Source organism: Pipistrellus kuhlii, unplaced genomic scaffold (assembly GCF_014108245.1).
Source record: "Pipistrellus kuhlii isolate mPipKuh1 unplaced genomic scaffold, mPipKuh1.p scaffold_m20_p_6, whole genome shotgun sequence".
Taxonomy (NCBI): domain Eukaryota; kingdom Metazoa; phylum Chordata; class Mammalia; order Chiroptera; family Vespertilionidae; genus Pipistrellus; species Pipistrellus kuhlii.
Window position 1 is genome coordinate 46,155,497 of NW_023425562.1, and position 19,351 is coordinate 46,174,847.

The 19,351-nt window shown below is 43.8% G+C and overlaps 1 protein-coding gene across 1 annotated transcript; it reads left to right on the forward strand.

Moving 5' to 3' along the window:
* The first annotated feature begins 1,711 nt into the window (after positions 1-1,711).
* On the forward strand, positions 1,712-18,963 carry CPLX4 (complexin 4). Its single transcript, XM_036418312.2, has 3 exons — positions 1,712-2,070; positions 7,181-7,268; positions 17,741-18,963. The coding sequence occupies exons 1-3, from the start codon at positions 1,904-1,906 to the stop codon at positions 17,966-17,968; spliced, it is 483 nt and encodes a 160-aa protein (XP_036274205.1). The 5' UTR covers positions 1,712-1,903; the 3' UTR covers positions 17,969-18,963.
* The last annotated feature ends 388 nt before the right edge of the window (positions 18,964-19,351 follow it).

Genomic DNA, 19,351 nt, shown 5'->3' on the forward strand with positions numbered 1-19,351 from the left:
CTCAGAGGGAAGCCAGATGAGGGTGGATGGGTGGGAAGAGATCAACCAATGAGCTTGTATGCATAACCCATGGATACAGACAAGGCTAGGGGTGTAAGGTTGGGAGGAACGGAAGCAGGCTGGAAGAGGTTAATAGGAGGGGTGGGGGGGGTGATGTGATACTTTCAGTAATAAAGATTTTAAAAAATAGCCTACATCTCCTCACCCCTGCTTTGGAATGATTTAATTAGAAAGATACTAATGTAGATTAAAGTCTTAGCCGTACTCAATTCCTCCCTTGACCTGAGGAAAACCAGGACCATTGAGAATCTGCTGCATGACTAGACATTGTCAAAGGTTTTCTCCAAGTACTGTACACCACTGAGCTTAAAGAGAGCACCCAGGAAGTGGACTGAATGTAAGAAAAGGCGATCTATCGCACATTGACGGCATGACCTATAAGTCCCTACCCTCTGGATGGGAGCACCGAAAGTGTCCAGAGCATCACTTCCATGCAAGAGTGCACCATTTCAGTGCAGAAGGCTGAGAGAACCTTCCAGATGTAAAATAAGGACTCACTGGCCGTCCCTTTAGGCTTGCCACAGTTAAGTATTTATATACTAGAGGTGCACGAATCCATGCACTGGTGGGGTCTGGTAGGCCGGCCGGCCCCAATTGTGGGGATCAGGGCTGGGCCTGTTGGGAAGAGGAGATGGAGGGAGGTTGGCTGGCTGGGGGGAGGGGCTACGGACGATTGGTGGGTGGGCCCCACCTCCAGTTGGGGTTGGGGGGCTGATTGGCTGCGGGGCCTGCAGTAGGAAGGGGCTCTGGGTGGTGGGCTGGCCAGCCTCACCCCCAAATGGGGTGTGGGGTACTGATCAGGGAGGGGTTCAGCGGCCTGGGGGAGGGGCCATGGTTGGCTGGCCAGCCCTGCCCCTGATCAGGGTAGGGGGGTAGATCTGGGGTGGGGCTGGACAGAGGTAAGGACTTCAAGAGGTTGGCCAGCCAGCCCTGCCCTCATTGGGGTGAGAGAGGGTGATCAGGGATGGGGCTGGGGGGAGGCTGGGGGGCATTTGGCCAGCTGGCCCTGCCCTTGATTGGGATGGGAGAGTCTGATCAGGGGCGGGCCGGCTGGGGGGGAGGGGCCGAAGGAGGTTGGCTGGCCGGCCCCACCCCCTGAAGTAGGCTGGTTCACTAGCTACAGTGAGTGTCATAGCAACCGGTTGTTAGAGTTGTTATGGCATTATGATCGCTGGCTTTTTATAGATAGATAGATGATAGATAGATAGATAGATAGATAGATAGATAGATAGATAGATAGGACACAGTAACCACTGAAGCAGAACAGAATCCAAGCAAACCAAAGGCAAATCCTTGCATAGCACAAAGTCCAATAATATAAAATGATGGATCAAAGGATTATTTTTGCTTAATGAGCATTTTGAGTTTTGAGTCTCACTGGACTCACTTTTCAATAGGACATTATGCTCTGGGCTAGAATTTGGAAATTATACTACAGCCATATAATGTCAGACTGATTTAATTGAAGAACTCTGGATGTAAGCCCTGCTGTGCTTATAATATAAAATTTAAAAATGGGTGAGGAGGGCGGGTCGAAAATGGGAAGGATTTTTTCCCCTCTAAAATTAGCTTAGTGTATTAATTCAGAAAGTAGTCGGTTCCATCTGATTGTAGGCCTCCATAATCTGAACCATCTGCCTCTGCATCCAAGGTAGCTCGCCTCTAATCCAGCTTACAGCCGCAAACCTCTCTTCTCCATCAGGATGCCCTTGAGGAGATGAGGCCCTGCAAAACCCTTTGCTCTTAAAGGCGTGGCTGTCATTGAAGATATTTGGAGAGTTTGTCTTTTTCTCTCTTTAGATTTAGTCTGAGTTTTAGGTTTCCTCTTTCTGGAGCAGAAACAATGGCTTTCTTTATGAAAACTATGATAAGTAACCAGGTAAAGAATTTAGGATTTGGTGGCAAGTCTGAAGAAAATAAAGAAGAAGGAGGGCCCTCGGATGCTGCCGCAGCTCAAGGGATGACCAGAGAGGAATATGAGGAATATCAAAAGCAAATGATCGAGGATAAGTGAGTACCTGCAACTTCATTTCCCTTAAAAACCAACCGGAGTTTCTGCCGGCCCTACCTTCACCAGCTCCCCAGTATTTCTCTTTGCCCTGTGGATGCCTTTCCTTGTGCTGTCTGCCTCCAACCTTGTGAAAAGTGTTCTGCTAAAGTGACAGTTTTGTAGCATCCTACCTGTATGAATAGAAAGAAAGAAGAAAAAGTGAATCTATATGACGTTTTTAAGCAGCTTAACACTTTCTGATCCAGGCACGTTTTAATCAACCTCAATTTAAATATTCTCATTTAAAAAAATGTGAGCCTATCTTTATCAGTTTTCTGAACTTCATTCTCCTAGCACATAGAAAGCTTTCAAATGTTAAGACTTCAGACTTGGCACCTGGAAGAGGGCCTTAAAGAACATCGAGTACAGCCATCTTGATCTCACATGTGCAAATAAAAGCTTAGAAAGCACAATGTGACTTGCTTCTCAGACTATGAATAAATTTGTGGGCTGTATATTATGAAAATTTTAAAGACACAGGAAAAAGAACAGTATAATGAATACCCATATATGCCTATTATATATAGTTTTTAAATCCTTACCCAAGGATACTTTCATTGTTATTTTTAGAGAGGGAAAAGGAGAGAGATTGGACAACATTGATGTGAGAGAGAAGCATCAATCTGTTGTCTCCTGCAGGCAAACCGATTGGCACGTGCCCTGACAAGATTCGAACCTATGACCTTTCAGTATATGGGACGATGCTCCTACCAACTGAGTCCCACTGGCCAGAGCATATGATATTGTGACATATTTGCTTATAGATAGATTAGTTAGATGGATAGATAAATAGAACAACTTTTAAAGAAAACTACAGGAATCATCATACTACACCTCTATTTCAGCCATATACCTCCAAAAATTAAGGACATTCTGATGGCTATATAAATGTAATAAAAATAAAATATTCATTATATTTTAGTTGGGTATTATGGAATGTGAATATCACCAACAATTTTTTACTACTAAATACTGATCTTTAAATAAATGCAATTTATATGTAATTTTTTTAAGTTCAAAGTTGAATCAATTTAAGAGTTTTTTAGTAATCAAGTAAGAATTGAAACATTGACCTTGAGGTTAAATGTTCAGTATATGTTACAAAAGAAAAATATTTTTGCCACTATGGCTATTTTGCTAACGATCAGTTACATAAGAGTTGCCTAAGTCCTATTGCTAAGATGATTATAAATGAAAAGGTTAATGACCTGGAGGAAACTAAGTTCAAAGGCCTACACTGAAAGGAAATCTTGTCAATTGTATATATTATTCTGAAAGAAATCATGGCTTAGACTGGTATTATGCTTAGCTCTGCAGTAAGTGAAAGTCAGCTTTAAAAAGTAAATACAACTACAAAGTGATGTTGATGCTAAGATAATACTTAGGAAAAATAATAAAGCAGCATTCCTTGAATATTGTCTAGTTTTGCCTATGGCATGTAAAAAAAACAAACAAGTATAATAAAGAAATAGAAATAGAGTAATAGCACCAAATTCTCAGCTCAAGTGGGCTTATAAAAGGAAAATTGTCAAGTACTTATTGATTGATTGATTGATTGATTTCAAAGAGGAAGGGAGAGGGAGAGAGAGATAGAAAAATCAATGATGAGAAAGAATCACTCATCAGCTGCCTCTTTCACATCCCCCACTGGGAATGAGCCTGTAACCTGGGCATGTGCCGTGACCGAGAATTGAACCATGTGAACTCCTGGTTCATAGGTCAATCAATGCTCAACCACCAAGCCACACTGGTTGGGCAAAATGGTCACGTATTTAGACTATACACCTGACCTTGTAAAATATTTAATATGTCTCAGTAATAAATCTGCTCAAAGATATGGCATCTGTTTGATTAACTAATGTCCTGGTTTTCCTTAATTTTATTTCTAGACAGATCAAAGACCAAAACACTCAAATGATATTTTTATTTATTGAATTGGGTTATTTGCCAACTACTTGTGTGTGTGTGTGTATGTGTGTGTGTGAATATTATAAATTTATGTAGTCATCTAAAGAAAGAAAGATTAACAAGACAATGGGACCAGCCTGCTTCTCCATGGCAAGAGGCATGACTTCTAGTCCATTGCTTGAGCTTTCAAGAGCTTCATTGCCAAAAATACAACATAAAAATGTGAGCATCAAAATGGTTCATCACAAGTTTCATGTAGAGAGAGCTATAGACATCATAGTACATGCAATCATTAATATGAATACTAGTAAATAGAAACCTTCTAAACCTGTCCTCATCATTTTAGAAAAGTTGTGGGGTTGACTTCACTAATTGTAAACTGAAACCTACTTAACAATGCATTCTACTGCACATTTGTTTTTATTTTACTTCTATCTTCAGATTTTTCCCCCACTACTGATAAGATTAATACTGAAATAGGTTTATACCTAAACAGAAAACAATTGGAAAAGTCTAAATAAAACAGCAATCTGCTTATCCCTCCATGTCTCTACATTAAAATGTCCCTTTATTTTAGCTATGGTATAATAATTACTATAGTAACGCTTGTAACTTGAACTTTGATATGCAACACAGACCAAAATATAAAAGCTAAAATTATAAAGCACTTAGAAAAAAGCATAGAATATCTAGTAGGCAAAGATTTTTTAAACAATACTCTGAAAGCAATTACCATACAAATTTTAAGTAATAAAATAGATGTCAAAATTAAAAACTGTGCATCAAAAGACACCATTAAGAAAATAAATAGGCAAGCCGCAAATATAGAAAATATTTGCAAAACATGTCTATGAAGTACTGGGATCTAGAATATAAAAATAATTTCTAGCCTGGCCAGCATGGCTCAACCTATGAACGAGGAGGTCACAGTTCGAGTTCTGGTCAGGGCACATGCCTGGGTTGTGGGCTCAGTCCCCAATGTGGGGCATGCTTTCTCATCACTGATATTTCTATCGCTCCCTCTCCCTTCCTCTATGAAATCAATAAAAATATACTTTTTTAACTTATTTTTTAAAAAGAGAAAGAATACTTTACAAAGATATATTAATGGCCAATGAGTACATTTAAAAAAAAAAAAAAAAAAAGCCCAATATCATTAGTTGTCATGGAAATGAAAATTAAAATCACAGTAAGGTACCATTACACACATACCAAAATTGCTAAAATTAAAAAAACACAGTACTAAAAGTTGGCCTAAATGTGATAGAATTCTTCTGCTTGATGACTGTATGAGAATATAACCACTGGGGTAAAGGTCTGACAGTTTCTAATAAAACTATACTTAGACAACCAAATTACCCTATCACTTAGTAACTCCATGCCTAGATATTACCTAGGAAAAATGAATATACTTACAAAAAGATTTGTACAAAAATGTTCACAGCAGCTTCATTCTCAGTAGCTCCAAATCAGAAATAGCCCAGGTGTCCATCAGCAGCAGGATGAATAAGCAAAGGTGATATATCCATATGGTAGAATACACCTGGTAATAAAAAGGAACAAACTGATAAATGAAAAACTTGGGTAAATCTCTAAAGTTTTCTATGTTGAATGAAAGAAGCCTCACACAAAAGAATGCATAGGTGAGGTTCTAGAACAGGCAAAACCAATCTGTGATGACAAGGACACAGTAGATGTTGCTGGGGAAAGATGATGAGGGAATGTGCTCAAGTGACAGTGCTTTTTATATCTTTAAATGAGTTTGTGTTATACACAGAAACAGAATCAATAGAACAAAGATAGGCAGATAGATACATGGTAAATAGATAATAAACCTATAAACAAAGACATAACTATAATTAAAGGTCATGCATGTGGCAGTGGGGAAGAGAGTACTGATTTCTACAATCTTGAAATGCATCAAAAAATAAGATGGATAAATGAATGGTTAGAGGGGGATAGATATATGATAAAACATGACTTAGTGATGCTTATTGTGGAATCTGGATGGTGAGTATGTTTTCTGAATGTTTGAAATTTTTTATGATAACATATTGGAACAAGAAAACCTGCTTCTGCCCATGCCACAGGATAAGTTACTTAAATAAGTCGCTTATTCTGTTTCCCACTCCAAAACGAGAAGATTGAACCCAGCATGCACTCCTGCCTATTCCAGGCCAGACATTTTGTGGCGGGCAGTCGGTTCAGGGGGTGCCCACTGAGCAGTTTACTGGTAATCTGAGTGCTTCAGACCCAGCCCTTTCAGCAGTCAGCCTTCCACATCATGGTTAAGATGATTTCAAAACTTGCGGTTGAGAATAGAAATTAGTTTAGCCACCTGAAAATGAAACACTTTATTTTAATGCAAATAGTGCTTCATGCAAAGATGCTTCCCCAAACCCAAGAGCAGAAATCCCATCAGGCCCCACCTGGACCTAATCGGAGATGCAGAGAGCAGTTGGGAAGCCACTAGCACTCTTTTCCATCCCTTGCTGTTGCTTCTAACTCACAAGGCAACTTTGCTCTTCCTTCTCAACAGGGAGCTCTCTCCTCGATCTGTTACCCAGACCAGGTGACCCGTGTCCACCTGTCACAGCTCCAGCCCCCGGCTCCAGCCACTTCCTCAGTCCCACCCAAATTCCCAGAGAAGAAGTTTCATTTACCCAGTTTAGTCCAATCCAATCCAGCTAGAGGAGTATGTAAATTTAGCCCCAGTGATACACTTCTGTGGAGGGGAGGTGGTATTGTGAACTTTGCAGATATTCCCAAAGGTGTCTGCCTCTGTCGGGATCATAAGCAAGGGAATTTATTTCAAACCAGCACAGTCACAAGTCCAGTTAAGTGGTCCCCAGAGCAGTGTACAATCAGTCTCATTTTGAAGGGCTGCCTCCTTTCAAATGGAAGGGAACACCCCTGGGAGGTGGGTGGTGGGGGTGGCAAGGAAGGGAAATGGCTGTATATTACATTCCCAATACCATGTGCCTCCAAAGCAGCCCCAGGTCTGGATGTTTGAGCCGGCTGGAAAGTCACTCAGGAGCTTGTTAAATATGTCTGAGGGCAATGGGACTGGAAGGTGTAGCCCCGAGTCTGGCTCCTCTGAGCTGGGCTCTGAATTCCTTAGCTCTACACCCTCTGATCCTTTCTTCTATTCTTTCCCTTTAGGATGGAAAGAGATGCTTCATTTACACAAAAAAAGGCAGAGAGGGCGTGCCTCAGAGTTCATCTCAGAGAAAAATACAGACTTCCAAAGGTGAGGCACCCTTAACACAATAAACATCCAGCCATTTCTTGCTTCAAGAATTTCCCTGTGCGCCGGGACTGGTTTGGCTCAGTGGATGGAGCGTCGGCCTGCGGACTCAAGGGTCCCGGATTCGATTCCGGGCAAGGGCATGTATCGAATACCTTGGTTGTGGGCACATACCCAGTATGGGGTGTGCAAGAGGCAGCTGATCGATGATTCTCTCTCATCGATGTTTCTGACTCTCTTTCCCTCTCTCTTCCTCTCTGTGAAAAATCAATAAAATATTTAAAAAAAAAAAGAATTTCCCTATGGTGTAGAAAATAGTTAATAATACAACTGTTGCTTTTGGGGGGTGGGGGAGTTATAATCCATCATGTTCCACTTTGTCCAGTTATCCCCAGATGTGGCGAATGCCCCAACCTCAACGCAGTACTTTGCATTTGCCTCCAGCCCCCACTTGGGCACTTCCTCTGCCTCGTGGCTGACACAGGTTGCAGTTCCCCTCCCATCCGCCCCATTGAGGCTCTGGGTGCAGCAGGGCCTTCGATAGCCTCTCGGCTAGAAAGGGGCGCTGGGGGAGAGCCACATTTTCCAGTCTCCACTCCCTCACACCCAACCCATCAGACATCACACCTCGGGCTGCGGCTTCCTGTCTGTACAGCTGTGCCGGATGGGAATCCGGGCCCCTGGCGCCCCCTGGTGTCCCTAGTCGCAGAGGGCACGGGCAGCCCCAGGGAAACGCACCCTCGCTGGGACTGTTTTCATTCTTCTGCAGGAACTGTGGGCTGTAGCAGGGACAGTGGTGCTGTTGGGGAACAGAAAATGTCTGAGGATCATTTTTTAAAGTCCATTCTTTTAATTGCACATTTTTATTCTGAAACGGCTGTGCTAGCAAGCCTGGAAGAGCCTGGCGGGCCCTCTTAGAAGCAGCTGTCACAAAGCAAGAGGTGGCAGCACGCATCAGGGACCTGGGTGGGGCAGGTGGGAGGGGGAATTTGAGCAGCGGGCTCCCATGCACGGCATGCCAGGATGGAGATTTAGCTGTCTCCACAGCAACCAGGGTAGTCAGGGGTCTTGAAAGACTGGCAGTACTTGTGGAATTGGCATATGCAGCCTTGAGAGGAGATGACTAGGGGAAAGATGAGTGCAATAGCCACTTCCGAGGGCCTGAATGCCATGCTTTGATCTCAGGCTGGGTCAAGTCCCTGCATGTGGAGGGGCTCATGCTGCCACTACTACGGAACTGGGTGTAATGTTAAGTCCTCCTTTGATTCTGCAGAAGAACTCTGGAGTGCCATCTGAAAACCATGGGGACTTACAGGTTTTCATTTCCTAGATGCACCCTGAGGGCCAGGGAGACCCTGGAAGGCTAGGCAGTGCCCAGGGGCATCATGGTGATTAGGAAAGCTCCATACCATGGCAACATGTCCAGTGAATTGGAGGGAAAGGTATGAGGGACTGACTGGCCAAGGTAACCCTCCTAACGCAGCAGGAGGTGGACAGAGGCCTGGGCCGGTGAGGAACTGGTAGGGTGGAGATGGGACAACAGATGCCTAAGTCACCACATACATCTCCTTCATGGGGGCACCTTGATTCCTGTACGTAATTGATTACTTATCTCCTTACTGCAGTTAAAAATGGTCACCATGGTGTATATACAATGGAATATTATTTGGCCATAAAAAAGAAGAAAATCCTGCCATTTGTGACAACGTGGATGGGCTTTGAGGGCATTAGGCTAGATGAAATAAGTCAGAGAAAGACAAATACTGTATGATCTTACTCATATGTGCAGTCTTAAAAAAAAAAAAAAAAAACTCATAGAGGGAGAGAACAGGTTGCCAGAAGCAAGGGTTGGGGTGGGCAAAATGGGTGAAGGGGGTCAAGAGAACAAACTTTCATTTAGAAGGAAAATAGGCCCTGGGGCTGTAATGTACAGTATGATGACTTTTTTAAAATGGTGATCAAAAGTCATCCGTAAGGCAAATGGTATTGCTATTAATAGTCAGCAGTAACTTTTGGGGTAGGCGGGAACATCTGGGGAACACAATGGAAGCCCCTTCCTCTTCCTCTGTCTCTTCCTAGACAGGGTGTGGGTTCCTGAGCTGCCATGGCACTTTGGCTCATTCACCCCAGTGCTGGGTGTTATTTCTCTTTTTATTGAACTTATTTTTTATCTACAGAAAAGCACATGATGTAGGCATAGGCTCATAATCATGAAACTCCTGTAAATTGAGTTTCATCTGATCTTCCCCAAGTCCACCTGTGTTTCTGCACCCAGGATGGTATAATAGAGTTGAGAACTGAACACAACTGTCTAACAACAAGAAAAAAGGTGTGGGGCAGAAGGATCTGGTCACCCAGGCCTTAATGGGCTCCTAATGACAACCTTCCCCTCCCTCGAGGTTTGCAGAATTCTTAGCTCTGGGCCATCTTATAAAGTCCATGGTGGGCAAGCCCCCACACTAATATCAACAGTCCTCCGGGAGCTGGACACACTCAACATGTTCCCCTGCTAACAAGGGACAACTGAGTGCCTCATTCACAATTCCTCAGGGTCACGTCTGTTCATGATCGTGTAGCCAGCAGGAGGCGGTTCTGGGCCCCTTTATGCAGGCCCAGTAGAGAGCAGACCTGAGGAATTTGTCTTCCCAGGAGCTGTCGGGGATAACAATATCACATTGAGGAATTAACACTATATTTTCTAAGTTGTTTGGCGGGTGTTTTCTGTGGAAAATAATGTTGTCTCTGGGTTGCTGAGTAGGGAAAGGGAGCTTAGGCTGCAAGAAAGAGACAAACTACACAAGGTCTCCTCTCTGAGGTTATTGCTTACTGTCAGTGACAGTCCTATATGTCACACCCATCTTCTGATGACCACATTTTATTGTAGTAATGACACAAGGAGTCATTACTTACTAGAGGAGCATCTGCAGCACATCTAAGAAAATGCATCGGCCATGATCGTGCTCATGTCCACGTCCGCTCTGCTGATTTCCTCTGGTGTCCCAATCACTAGTAATTAGAGGGCCTCAGATGCTATGGCAAGCTGTGATGCTCACGTTGGACTTGGATCTCAGTCCATTAATTCTGTATGCTCAGGTTTTCCTCTCTATTGGTTTTTCCTTTACAAAGGAGTTGGATCTCTCCCAACGAAAACACACAGAATAAACGTGCTTTCTAGGTGTCCTCCCTAAAGGACTGGTGGCCATCATTCTGCCGAAACGCCTTCTTCAGACACTCAGTCAAATGGTTCCATTATCTTTTTGTTTCTCGTTGCTTTGTTGGGCACTGGTTACTTCTTCCTCCCTGAAGCCCTCTCTCAGCTTCTGGACACCACCCTCTGGTTCTCATTCTCCTCAAACTATTTCTCCTCCATCTTCTTCATGGCTAACCTGCCCCAAATTTGGAGGGTGCTCCCTCCATCTGCTCTTTTCCCTCTCCCGTCAAACATTTTCCCCAGATGGCTACATTTTGCTGTTGCTTCCAGCAACCATCTATGAGTGTGTTGCTGTGCAGACTTCCAGCCCACACTATCTCCCTAACTGTCACCTCTCTTTGGGGCTCCTCAAACCTCATCTTCAGAACGGAGTCTTTCATTATCCCTTAAACAGGGCTTCCTGGAGGCTTCACCCTGGCCAGCTCCTCATCCCCTGCACTTTTCTACTGCACACCCTCCCCCCCCCAAAAAAAAACTGGAAGTCTTAACCCTTCTCCAGCAAATAACCATGTCACACTAATTTCACCTCCTAAACAATTCTCAACTCCATCCCAAGTTCAGGCCTCATCATTCCTCACCTCTTATTTTAATAGCTCTTTAATAGCTTTTTGACTTTGAGTCTTGTTCCTCTTAAAACATCAGAGGGAGGTTTCCAAAAGGCAAATCTGATCCTGTTGAAAGAGGGGGGAGAGGGAGAGAGGGAGGGGGGAGTCTTATCACAACTTTTTAGAATGAAGTCACAACCCTTGGCCCCATTATGTGGCTCCTGACTTTCCTGCCTCGTGCCACTCCCTGCCTGGACTGTACTTTTCTCCCACTTTGTTCTCTATACCCTATTACTTGTGGTCCCCTTCCCTCCTGTAAGACTTTGGTCTAGTGCCATTTCTTCCAGAACCTTCCAAGACCTCTCTCTCCCACTCTCCTTCTTGCTCCTGTAATACTTAAGTTCATGTCTCTTATGCCTTTTCCACCCTCAATATTCTCACTAACTACACTGTGCTGCTTAACGAAAAGGGGCTCAGTTTTTCATCATTATCTCAATGCCATATATGGATCCTGGCATGTGAAAGTTACAAGCAAAAGGTTTACTATGATTGTTGTTATTGGTAAAAAGAGGTTGGGGCTGGAGGGGGGGGGGGGGGGCAGGAGAGAAGGTGGCGGGGAGAAACCATACCCAAAGAACAAAGTATCAGAAACAGCAGAAAGAATCTATCTGCCATGAGAGTTATATTAAAATAAATTTTCATGTAAAGAACAAGTCTGAATTTGTGATCATAATATTATAATACAAAATTATAATTCTGTATAAAATGCAAAGGCTCTTTGACATTATAATTAAGATGCCATATTTCTTTAACTAGAGGAAGTGGTACATTTTAAATAAAGCCACAAGATTATGTCTAAAAACAAAGTTGCCCCCCTCTTCCTAGCCAATTCAAGATATATATGTATAATAAGTCAAGCCAAATTAATAAGAGAAAACAGTTCCACAATGAACCCTAATCCTATTAACAGAATTGTCAATCTAGTTAGTCACTGAAAAATAATGTCATGCCCCCTGCTGAGCTCCATGATTTAGTTACACCTGGTGTTTGTCTGCTGTATTAAGGGCACCGTTCAGTTTGAATAAAGATGAAGGTAGAAGACAGTCTATCAATAGAATTGTCTTTCAAAGTATCACACTGAAAGCTCCATTAGAATTGAATTTAAAATTTGCCTCTTAAAGAAAAATGTGGTTCTGTGAACCTTTCTTTGCCCTCCTCCTTTGAATTTGGGGCTGTTCAGCAGGACTCTGGAACCTCCTACTTCTGAGCAGTTGCTTGCGGGGGGGGGGGGGGGGGGGAAGGGGCTGATGAAGAGGCCATCAGAGGCGCAGCGAAGGCCCTCTGTTCCTTCTCCTTCCATCCTACCCCAGTTCAGTTTGCTCCTACTCACCCCCTTGAAAGAGCTGTGGACTGAACATCCTAAGGGGACATGAGGAAGGGAAGAAAGAATCCTGGGACCCTGGTGCTGCACAGTGGGAATGTAATACATGTTTCTTAGCCATACCAGCTTTCCCAGCTTACCCTCCCATTCACCCTTATAGATAAGAACACCAGCTGAGAGAGGGAAAGAGACTTCCCACGGTTACACAGTCTGTAAATGTCAGGGCAATATGAGATCCCCTGGTCAGATGAATATTTCAGGAGTCTGGTCCCCAAAATCCTCATGCCTACTCCTCTCTGGCCTGTCCCAGATCCCCCTTACTTTGCTTGCTTTTCCTTTCTAAGGAGGTGTTTGTTGACTGGCTGTATTCTTTGCTCTATATTCCCACTCACCTAAGCTCTGGCAGAACAGGAACCAGGGGTTGCCGTCACCAGGACTAGAGGCTGTGGGGGGTGGTTGATGAACACAAGTGACTGTTGAAGTCCATGATCCTCACAAATATGTAAACATCAAATGTTAGATCACCAAAATGAAAGAATGAAAGAAAGCTATTAACCTAGCTGCCTGGTATCAGGTAGACCAAAATAGATAAGCCCAAAACAAATCAAAGCTAGCTAGCATCCAACACACTGGTGGTTGCTTACACACCACGCTGGTTGACTAGACTCTAACAATGCTTCTAATGAATGCTTAGCATTTTGATATATATAACCATTTTGACTATTTAACCATCTATGACAATTTGTCATTATATATCAAGTCTGCTACAAGATGAAGGGCAGTTGATCAAAAGCCAAGGCATAGGAAGTCTGGATCCAGGTTCGTGCTTATCCTTCAATGAGAAGTCATCAATCATCATATAGAAGAACAAAGGCAGGATATGGGGCTATTTTAATGGGGCATTCAGTATGTGGTGATTAATATTATAAATCTAGTTAAAAACCAAGAGATTAAAACTGAGTCAGCATAAAAAGAATGAGCTCTTAACTGCATTAAACAATATCCCAAATTGATAAGATTTCTAGAAATGAGAAGACCTCTGAAACAGAACCTGTAAGAATACCGTGTAGCTTATCAATCCCCTAATTGTATGCTAGTTCACTTCATTCACTCATTCCTTCCTTTATTTATTGATTCATTCATGCATGCCTAGGTTCTCAGCACCAAGCCTCCCCTCCCTGGAGCTGATTCCTATTGGCTATAATTGCACTTATATTTGTGGGATGCAATGAGGCATTACTGCCTTTCCTATATGTGAGAGCAGTGTCAAAATATCCAACCTGAGATCTGTCAGTGGGCAGCAGAAAGTCTGGACAAGACATTCATTGTTTGTATTGCAGACACGGTCCCATTGGCAGGCAGTTCATTAGACAGGAGAAGTCAAGGCTGCCCAGGGCCCTCTGTAAAAACCCCACTTATACTCCTTAATTGCCTGCTCTGTCCCAGATCCTTCTCTTAAGGGCCTATACCCCTATACTGTTTCACTTGTCCATGCCTTCTGTACCCCAGGCACCCTTTTAGCAGAGACCTTGATACCAAGTTGCCCTTCTTCCTCTAAAACATTAGTAACCACAGACACTGTTTGTCCCAGTCTTAGACATTTACAAATCTGTTTCACAACATGTCTCATTCAGTCTGCTCAATAATCCTCTGAGGGGGCCCTCACTAGAAATGTTTGTTGACTTGCCCAAAGTCATGCAGTAGGCAAATGACAGAACTGGGGCACAAACCAAGTCTCCTGACTCCAAACCCCATGATCTCTCCACGGTCCTAGGCCATCTCTGCAGGAAAGCAGTGTGCATCTGCTTCAGCTTTTTACAAATGGGACTCTGGCCCTTGGCCTGTTAGGTCTCAGCTGGCTCACTTGGTGAGGATCCAGGGCTAATGAGGCCAGGAGTCCAGTCTTGGCTCCAGAACATGTCATTTTGTCCTCTAACCACTCAACGGCCCTGTCCTACCCTTAGGCATAAGGTGTCCACAACCCAGGAAACTGATTCCAATACTAGAAATATCACCAGAAGCAACTGTGCTGCTGATAGATGGTTAGCAGCATTGTCCTTCTAGAAGGATGGTGATTGTAGAACTCTGACCACAGTCACTGACCACACCCAACACTGCCTTTATTTACTTATTTTATTTGGAGAAAGAGAAGGAGAGAGAGGGAGAGAGAGAGAGAGAGAGAGAGAGAGAGAGAGAGAGAGAGAGAGAGACATCAATCAGTTGACCCCAGCATTACTGATTGAGGATTGAGCCTACCACCTAGGTATGTGCCCTGACTGGTGTTGAACCACCACCTTTTTAAAAAATATATATTTTATTGTTTTTTTACAGAGAGGAAGAGAGAGGGATAGAGAGTTAGAAACATCAATGAGAGAGAAACATCAATGAGAGAGAAACATCAATCAGCTGCCTCCTGCACACCCTCCATTGGAGATGTGCAGGTAACCAAGGTACATGCCCTTAACCAGAATCGAACCTGGGACCCTTCAGTCCGCAGGCTGATGCTTTATCCACTGAGCCAAACCAGTTTCAGCGAACCACCACCTTTTGATGCCCAGGATGATGCTCCAACCAACTGAGCCACACCAACCATGGCACCCAATACTGCCTTTACACTGGACAACTTGGGCCACCTGCCTTGGATCCATGCTATAGGATTCCCCGCTTTCTTTTCTCAGGCCACACTCCTTCACATGGGGTGAGAATTCTGCAAGGCCAAAGGGATGGGCCTATTCAGAGCTCAAACCCCTCTTTTAGACCATACTCTATCTGCCCAGGACCAAATTCCCTGCCTAAATGCATTCTGGGGCCTCGGCACCTGTTCTATTATCCTGAGAGTACTCTGAGCTGCTGGCCTGAGTATTGCTAGGGCTGAAGAGTAGGGCAGGTGTCTGGGAAGCATACGCACAGGGAGAGATGGAGCCACAGCCTGGACAAAGGAAGGCCAGGTTATGAGCTGGGACCTTTATCAGTGCTCATCCTCTGTGTTCAATAAACATGAGGTTGGGTCTGACAGTCTAGGTGGCTTTCTCCCAGAATTGAGGGCCTAGTAACAAATGGAAAATGAATAGGCCCAGGTTTCTAGGAAAGCTGAGCCTATTGAGCAAAAATAGGCTATTCCTAGGCCAGAGGTAAAGTGCCAAGAGAGCAAGGCTTTCTCATGGGGCTGACCATGAGTACAGGAGTCACAATGACCCAGTGCAAACCCCCACCCCCTGTGAGGGCCTGGTGACATCCGCAGAGATCTTATTACCAACTAGAAGGATGGGGTGTCCGAATTCCCAAGAATGCCTTTTCAAATCATTACATGTTATTTTGGGGTGCATAAGAGATGTCCCTCATTGACATGTCCTTCATAGACTCTACAGGCTGCAATCCCATGTCTCCTCTCCTCCCAGCAAAACTGCCCAGAGGGTGATCAGCAGGAAGGCAACCGCTTGGGTTGGTAAATAAATAAATAAAAAATTGACAGAGAGGATTGGCTGAGAGTCCCCGGAGATTAACTAACTAATTAATCCTCACAACAGTTTGACTAGGAACTAATTAATCCATTAAGCACTTTGAAGGGCCAAGGCTTGGCTACGTGCAGGAGAGGCTTCTCTGACCTCAGGAGGCGATGCTGGGAATGGGCCTTCTCAATGGCCTTCAGGAGAACCCAGGAAGACCTGTGTGAGGACCATGCCTCTGGGGCACTGTCATGAGGAGGCTGCCTGTCCAGCTGTATAAGAGTCAGGCTCGCTGTTAGTCTGACCAGAGAAACAAATACAGAAAGCAACTCTGTGGAAAGGCTGGGGCCTCCAGTTTCTCAAAGGATCTGCTGAAGAAATATGGAACCTTGGACAGTTAGAATGGGAAGATGCTCAGAGATCCACTTTGGAGATGGAGACTCAAGTTTACACATGGCCCTGCCTCACCATTTGGACCTGGAGACAACCAGTATTTGTTATGGTTCTCACTACTAAATACCAGGCAAGTCGGGAGGGATGCTCTCTGTAGATGCTGATTGAACTCCACCTTGGACTCAGCAGGTGTCAAAATCTTTCTAAAACCAAACCTAGTGTGTGGTCTGATTAAGACTAAGATGATCATTTTATATTTACATGATTTGTCATGTGCTTTGGTGACAAACTCAAGACTGGTCACAACATATCAAGGTGGGCCCTCAATTCTACTTAGATATTTCCTATCATTTGCTTTTCTGACAACCTCTTAAATCGTCTCTGCCCCTGAGGCCCAGTTTAGCACCTGTTACAACCTGATCTCAGATAATTATCTCATTGCAGCCATCTAGGGAAACTTTTTCTCTACATTCTTCTTTCTCATTACAAAACAAAGATACCAGGTGGCCTGCTTTTAGAAATCTGGGACAGCCATGCCTAGAACCACAAGATGAAGTTGTAAGGCAAACTGTGACTAGTCAGGAATGCTGAGTTGGAGCCAGACGTGCTTCCAGGTGCCAAGAATGGAAGGCTGAAGTTGACAAGATTCTGCACCCAGGAGGAGCCCCCATCTAGTAGAAGGGACGGAAGGGGTAATAGTTAAGTAGAAGTTGCCAGTCAAGAGTGATGACTAAAATGGGGGAGCACTGTCAGGCCACTTCACACCCAAACCCCACCCTCCAGAATCATAACAGCCAGGGCCACTGAGTCACAGCCTGAGGCTGTTAGCTGCCAAAGCCCGAAGCCCGTAGCCCTGATGGTGCCTGATTCTCAAGCTTTGCATCATCAGCACAACAGAGAGGACTTCTTAAAACACAGATTGCTGCCCTAACCGGTTTGGCTCAATGGATAGAGGGTCGGCCTGTGGACTGAAGGGTCCCTGGTTCGATTCCGGTCAAGGGCATATACCTTGGTTGCGGGCACATCCCCAGTAGGGAGTGTGCATGAGGCAGCTGATAGATGTTTCTCTCTCATCCATGTTTCTAACTCTCTATCCCTCTCCCTTCCTCTCTGTAAAAAATCAATAAAATATACTTTAAAAAAAAAAAAAAAACAGAGATGCTGGGCCCCACTGGGAGTATCTGATTCACTAGTCTGGGGTGAAGCCCGGAAATTTATCTTTCTAACATGTTTTTACATGATAATGAGGCTGCTGGGTCCAGGGAATCACTGTGCTAGAGGTTCTGATCCACCCAAGTGCACTGAAAGGGGGGTGTCTCAACCAGGACCCCCAGCCTCCATGACAGCTACCAGGCCCAGGCTCTGGTGAGAGACAGCCAGGCATGCCATTCCCTTCATTCCTCAACAGACCTTTGTTTTCCTGCTCCTTTTAATGTTTATTCATTTGTTTGCTTGTTTTAGAGTGGTCTCTCTGTCTCTGCATTTGTTTTTCCACATAGAGTGAAATGGATGAGAACCAAATCCAGATGGCTGGAGATGATGTGGATTTGCCTGAAGACCTCCGGAAAATGGTAGATGAAGATCACGAGGAGGAAGAAGATAAGGATTCTATTCTGGGGCAGTTACAGAATCTTCAGAATATGGACTTGGACACCATAAAAGAAAAAGCCCAGGCCACGATCACAGAAATCAAGCAAACGGCAGAGCAGAAGTGTTCTATGATGTGAGGGGCGGGTGGGGCTGGAGGAGGGGACCCGGTCAAGGCTAGGTGACCCCTCTCCTATGGAAGTCTTGAGCAGCACTTATTCAATGCAGTGAGCAGGGATAGAAAACCCATGATGGCAAAACTCTCTACAGACACGTAGACAACAACTTAATGTTCTAATTGTTCCTGATAGAATATTTATTTAGCACCTGGCAGCAGAAAATGATACTTTCCTTTTAGCTATAAATGTGGCTAACATGGAATTTCAGCTGAGAATGACACAGAACACATATCTGCTTAAAAATCTTCAGGACAGCCAGAAAGAAATAAAAGCAAATGGAATTTTCTCTTTGATTTCCTTCCTCAAAGTCTCAATTAGTCCAATCATTAGCATGACTGCAGAGCCCTTCAGAGAAAGATGTGGAAGGTCAGGGTGCCACCAGGAGCCCAGGCTGCAAACACCAACAGAGAAAGACCACACCACCCCCTGCTCCCAGGCTCCTTAACATTGTTATGTTTTTTATCAAGTGTGGCACTTGGACAGTTGGAAGCCAAGGGGCAGTAGTGGGGATGTGATAAAAGATGAGGTATGAAGGCAGAGAACAGACTTCATTAGCCCTTAGACTTGTAGAGCATCCTAGGAACCTCATGAGTGGATCATACAATATTCATCCTTCCTGACTGGCTTATTTCACTTAGCACAATGTCCTCAGGGTTCATATCTTTTGTAGCATGTATCGTAAGTTCTTTTCTTTTTAAGGTTGAATAACATTTCATTGGATATACTAGTATATGCCACATTTGGTTTATCCATTCATCCCATCCAAGGAACTTGGGTTGCTTTAACAATTGATGATTGTGAATAAAAGTACTATGAACATGAGCAAACAAATATTCTAGTCCTTGCTTTCAACTTTTTTAGTGAAATTTTGTGAAATGCTGAATCATCCTTAGGTTTTTGTCTACATTAGAAATAGCAGCTTGGATACAAATAATATTAAATGTAAAACTGTAATTGAAAAATAGAAAAATTTCAATAAAAATAAAATTAGAAATATTCAAACTTCTGAAGTAACCCCAAGTCAAAAGATATCACAATGGTAATTCGAAAATGTTCTTACCTCAATAGTGAGGGGAATACCGGGAGCTTCTCTGAGTTGTTGGCAGAGTTTTATTTATTCACTTGTGGGGCCTAGTACAAAATGAAAAGGTCATGGCTGTCTCTGCAGTCAGTGTAACCTCCTTTCAAAGGGATGCTGAGTTGGAGCCAGATGTGCTTCCAGATGCCAAGGGAAAGGTTGTTGAAGAACAATTATGAATTTTAATATTTACAGTATAGCATTAAACTAAGGACAGGATCCTTCTAAAGGTGTTGCAACACCCATGAAGCTGACCTTGCCTCTAT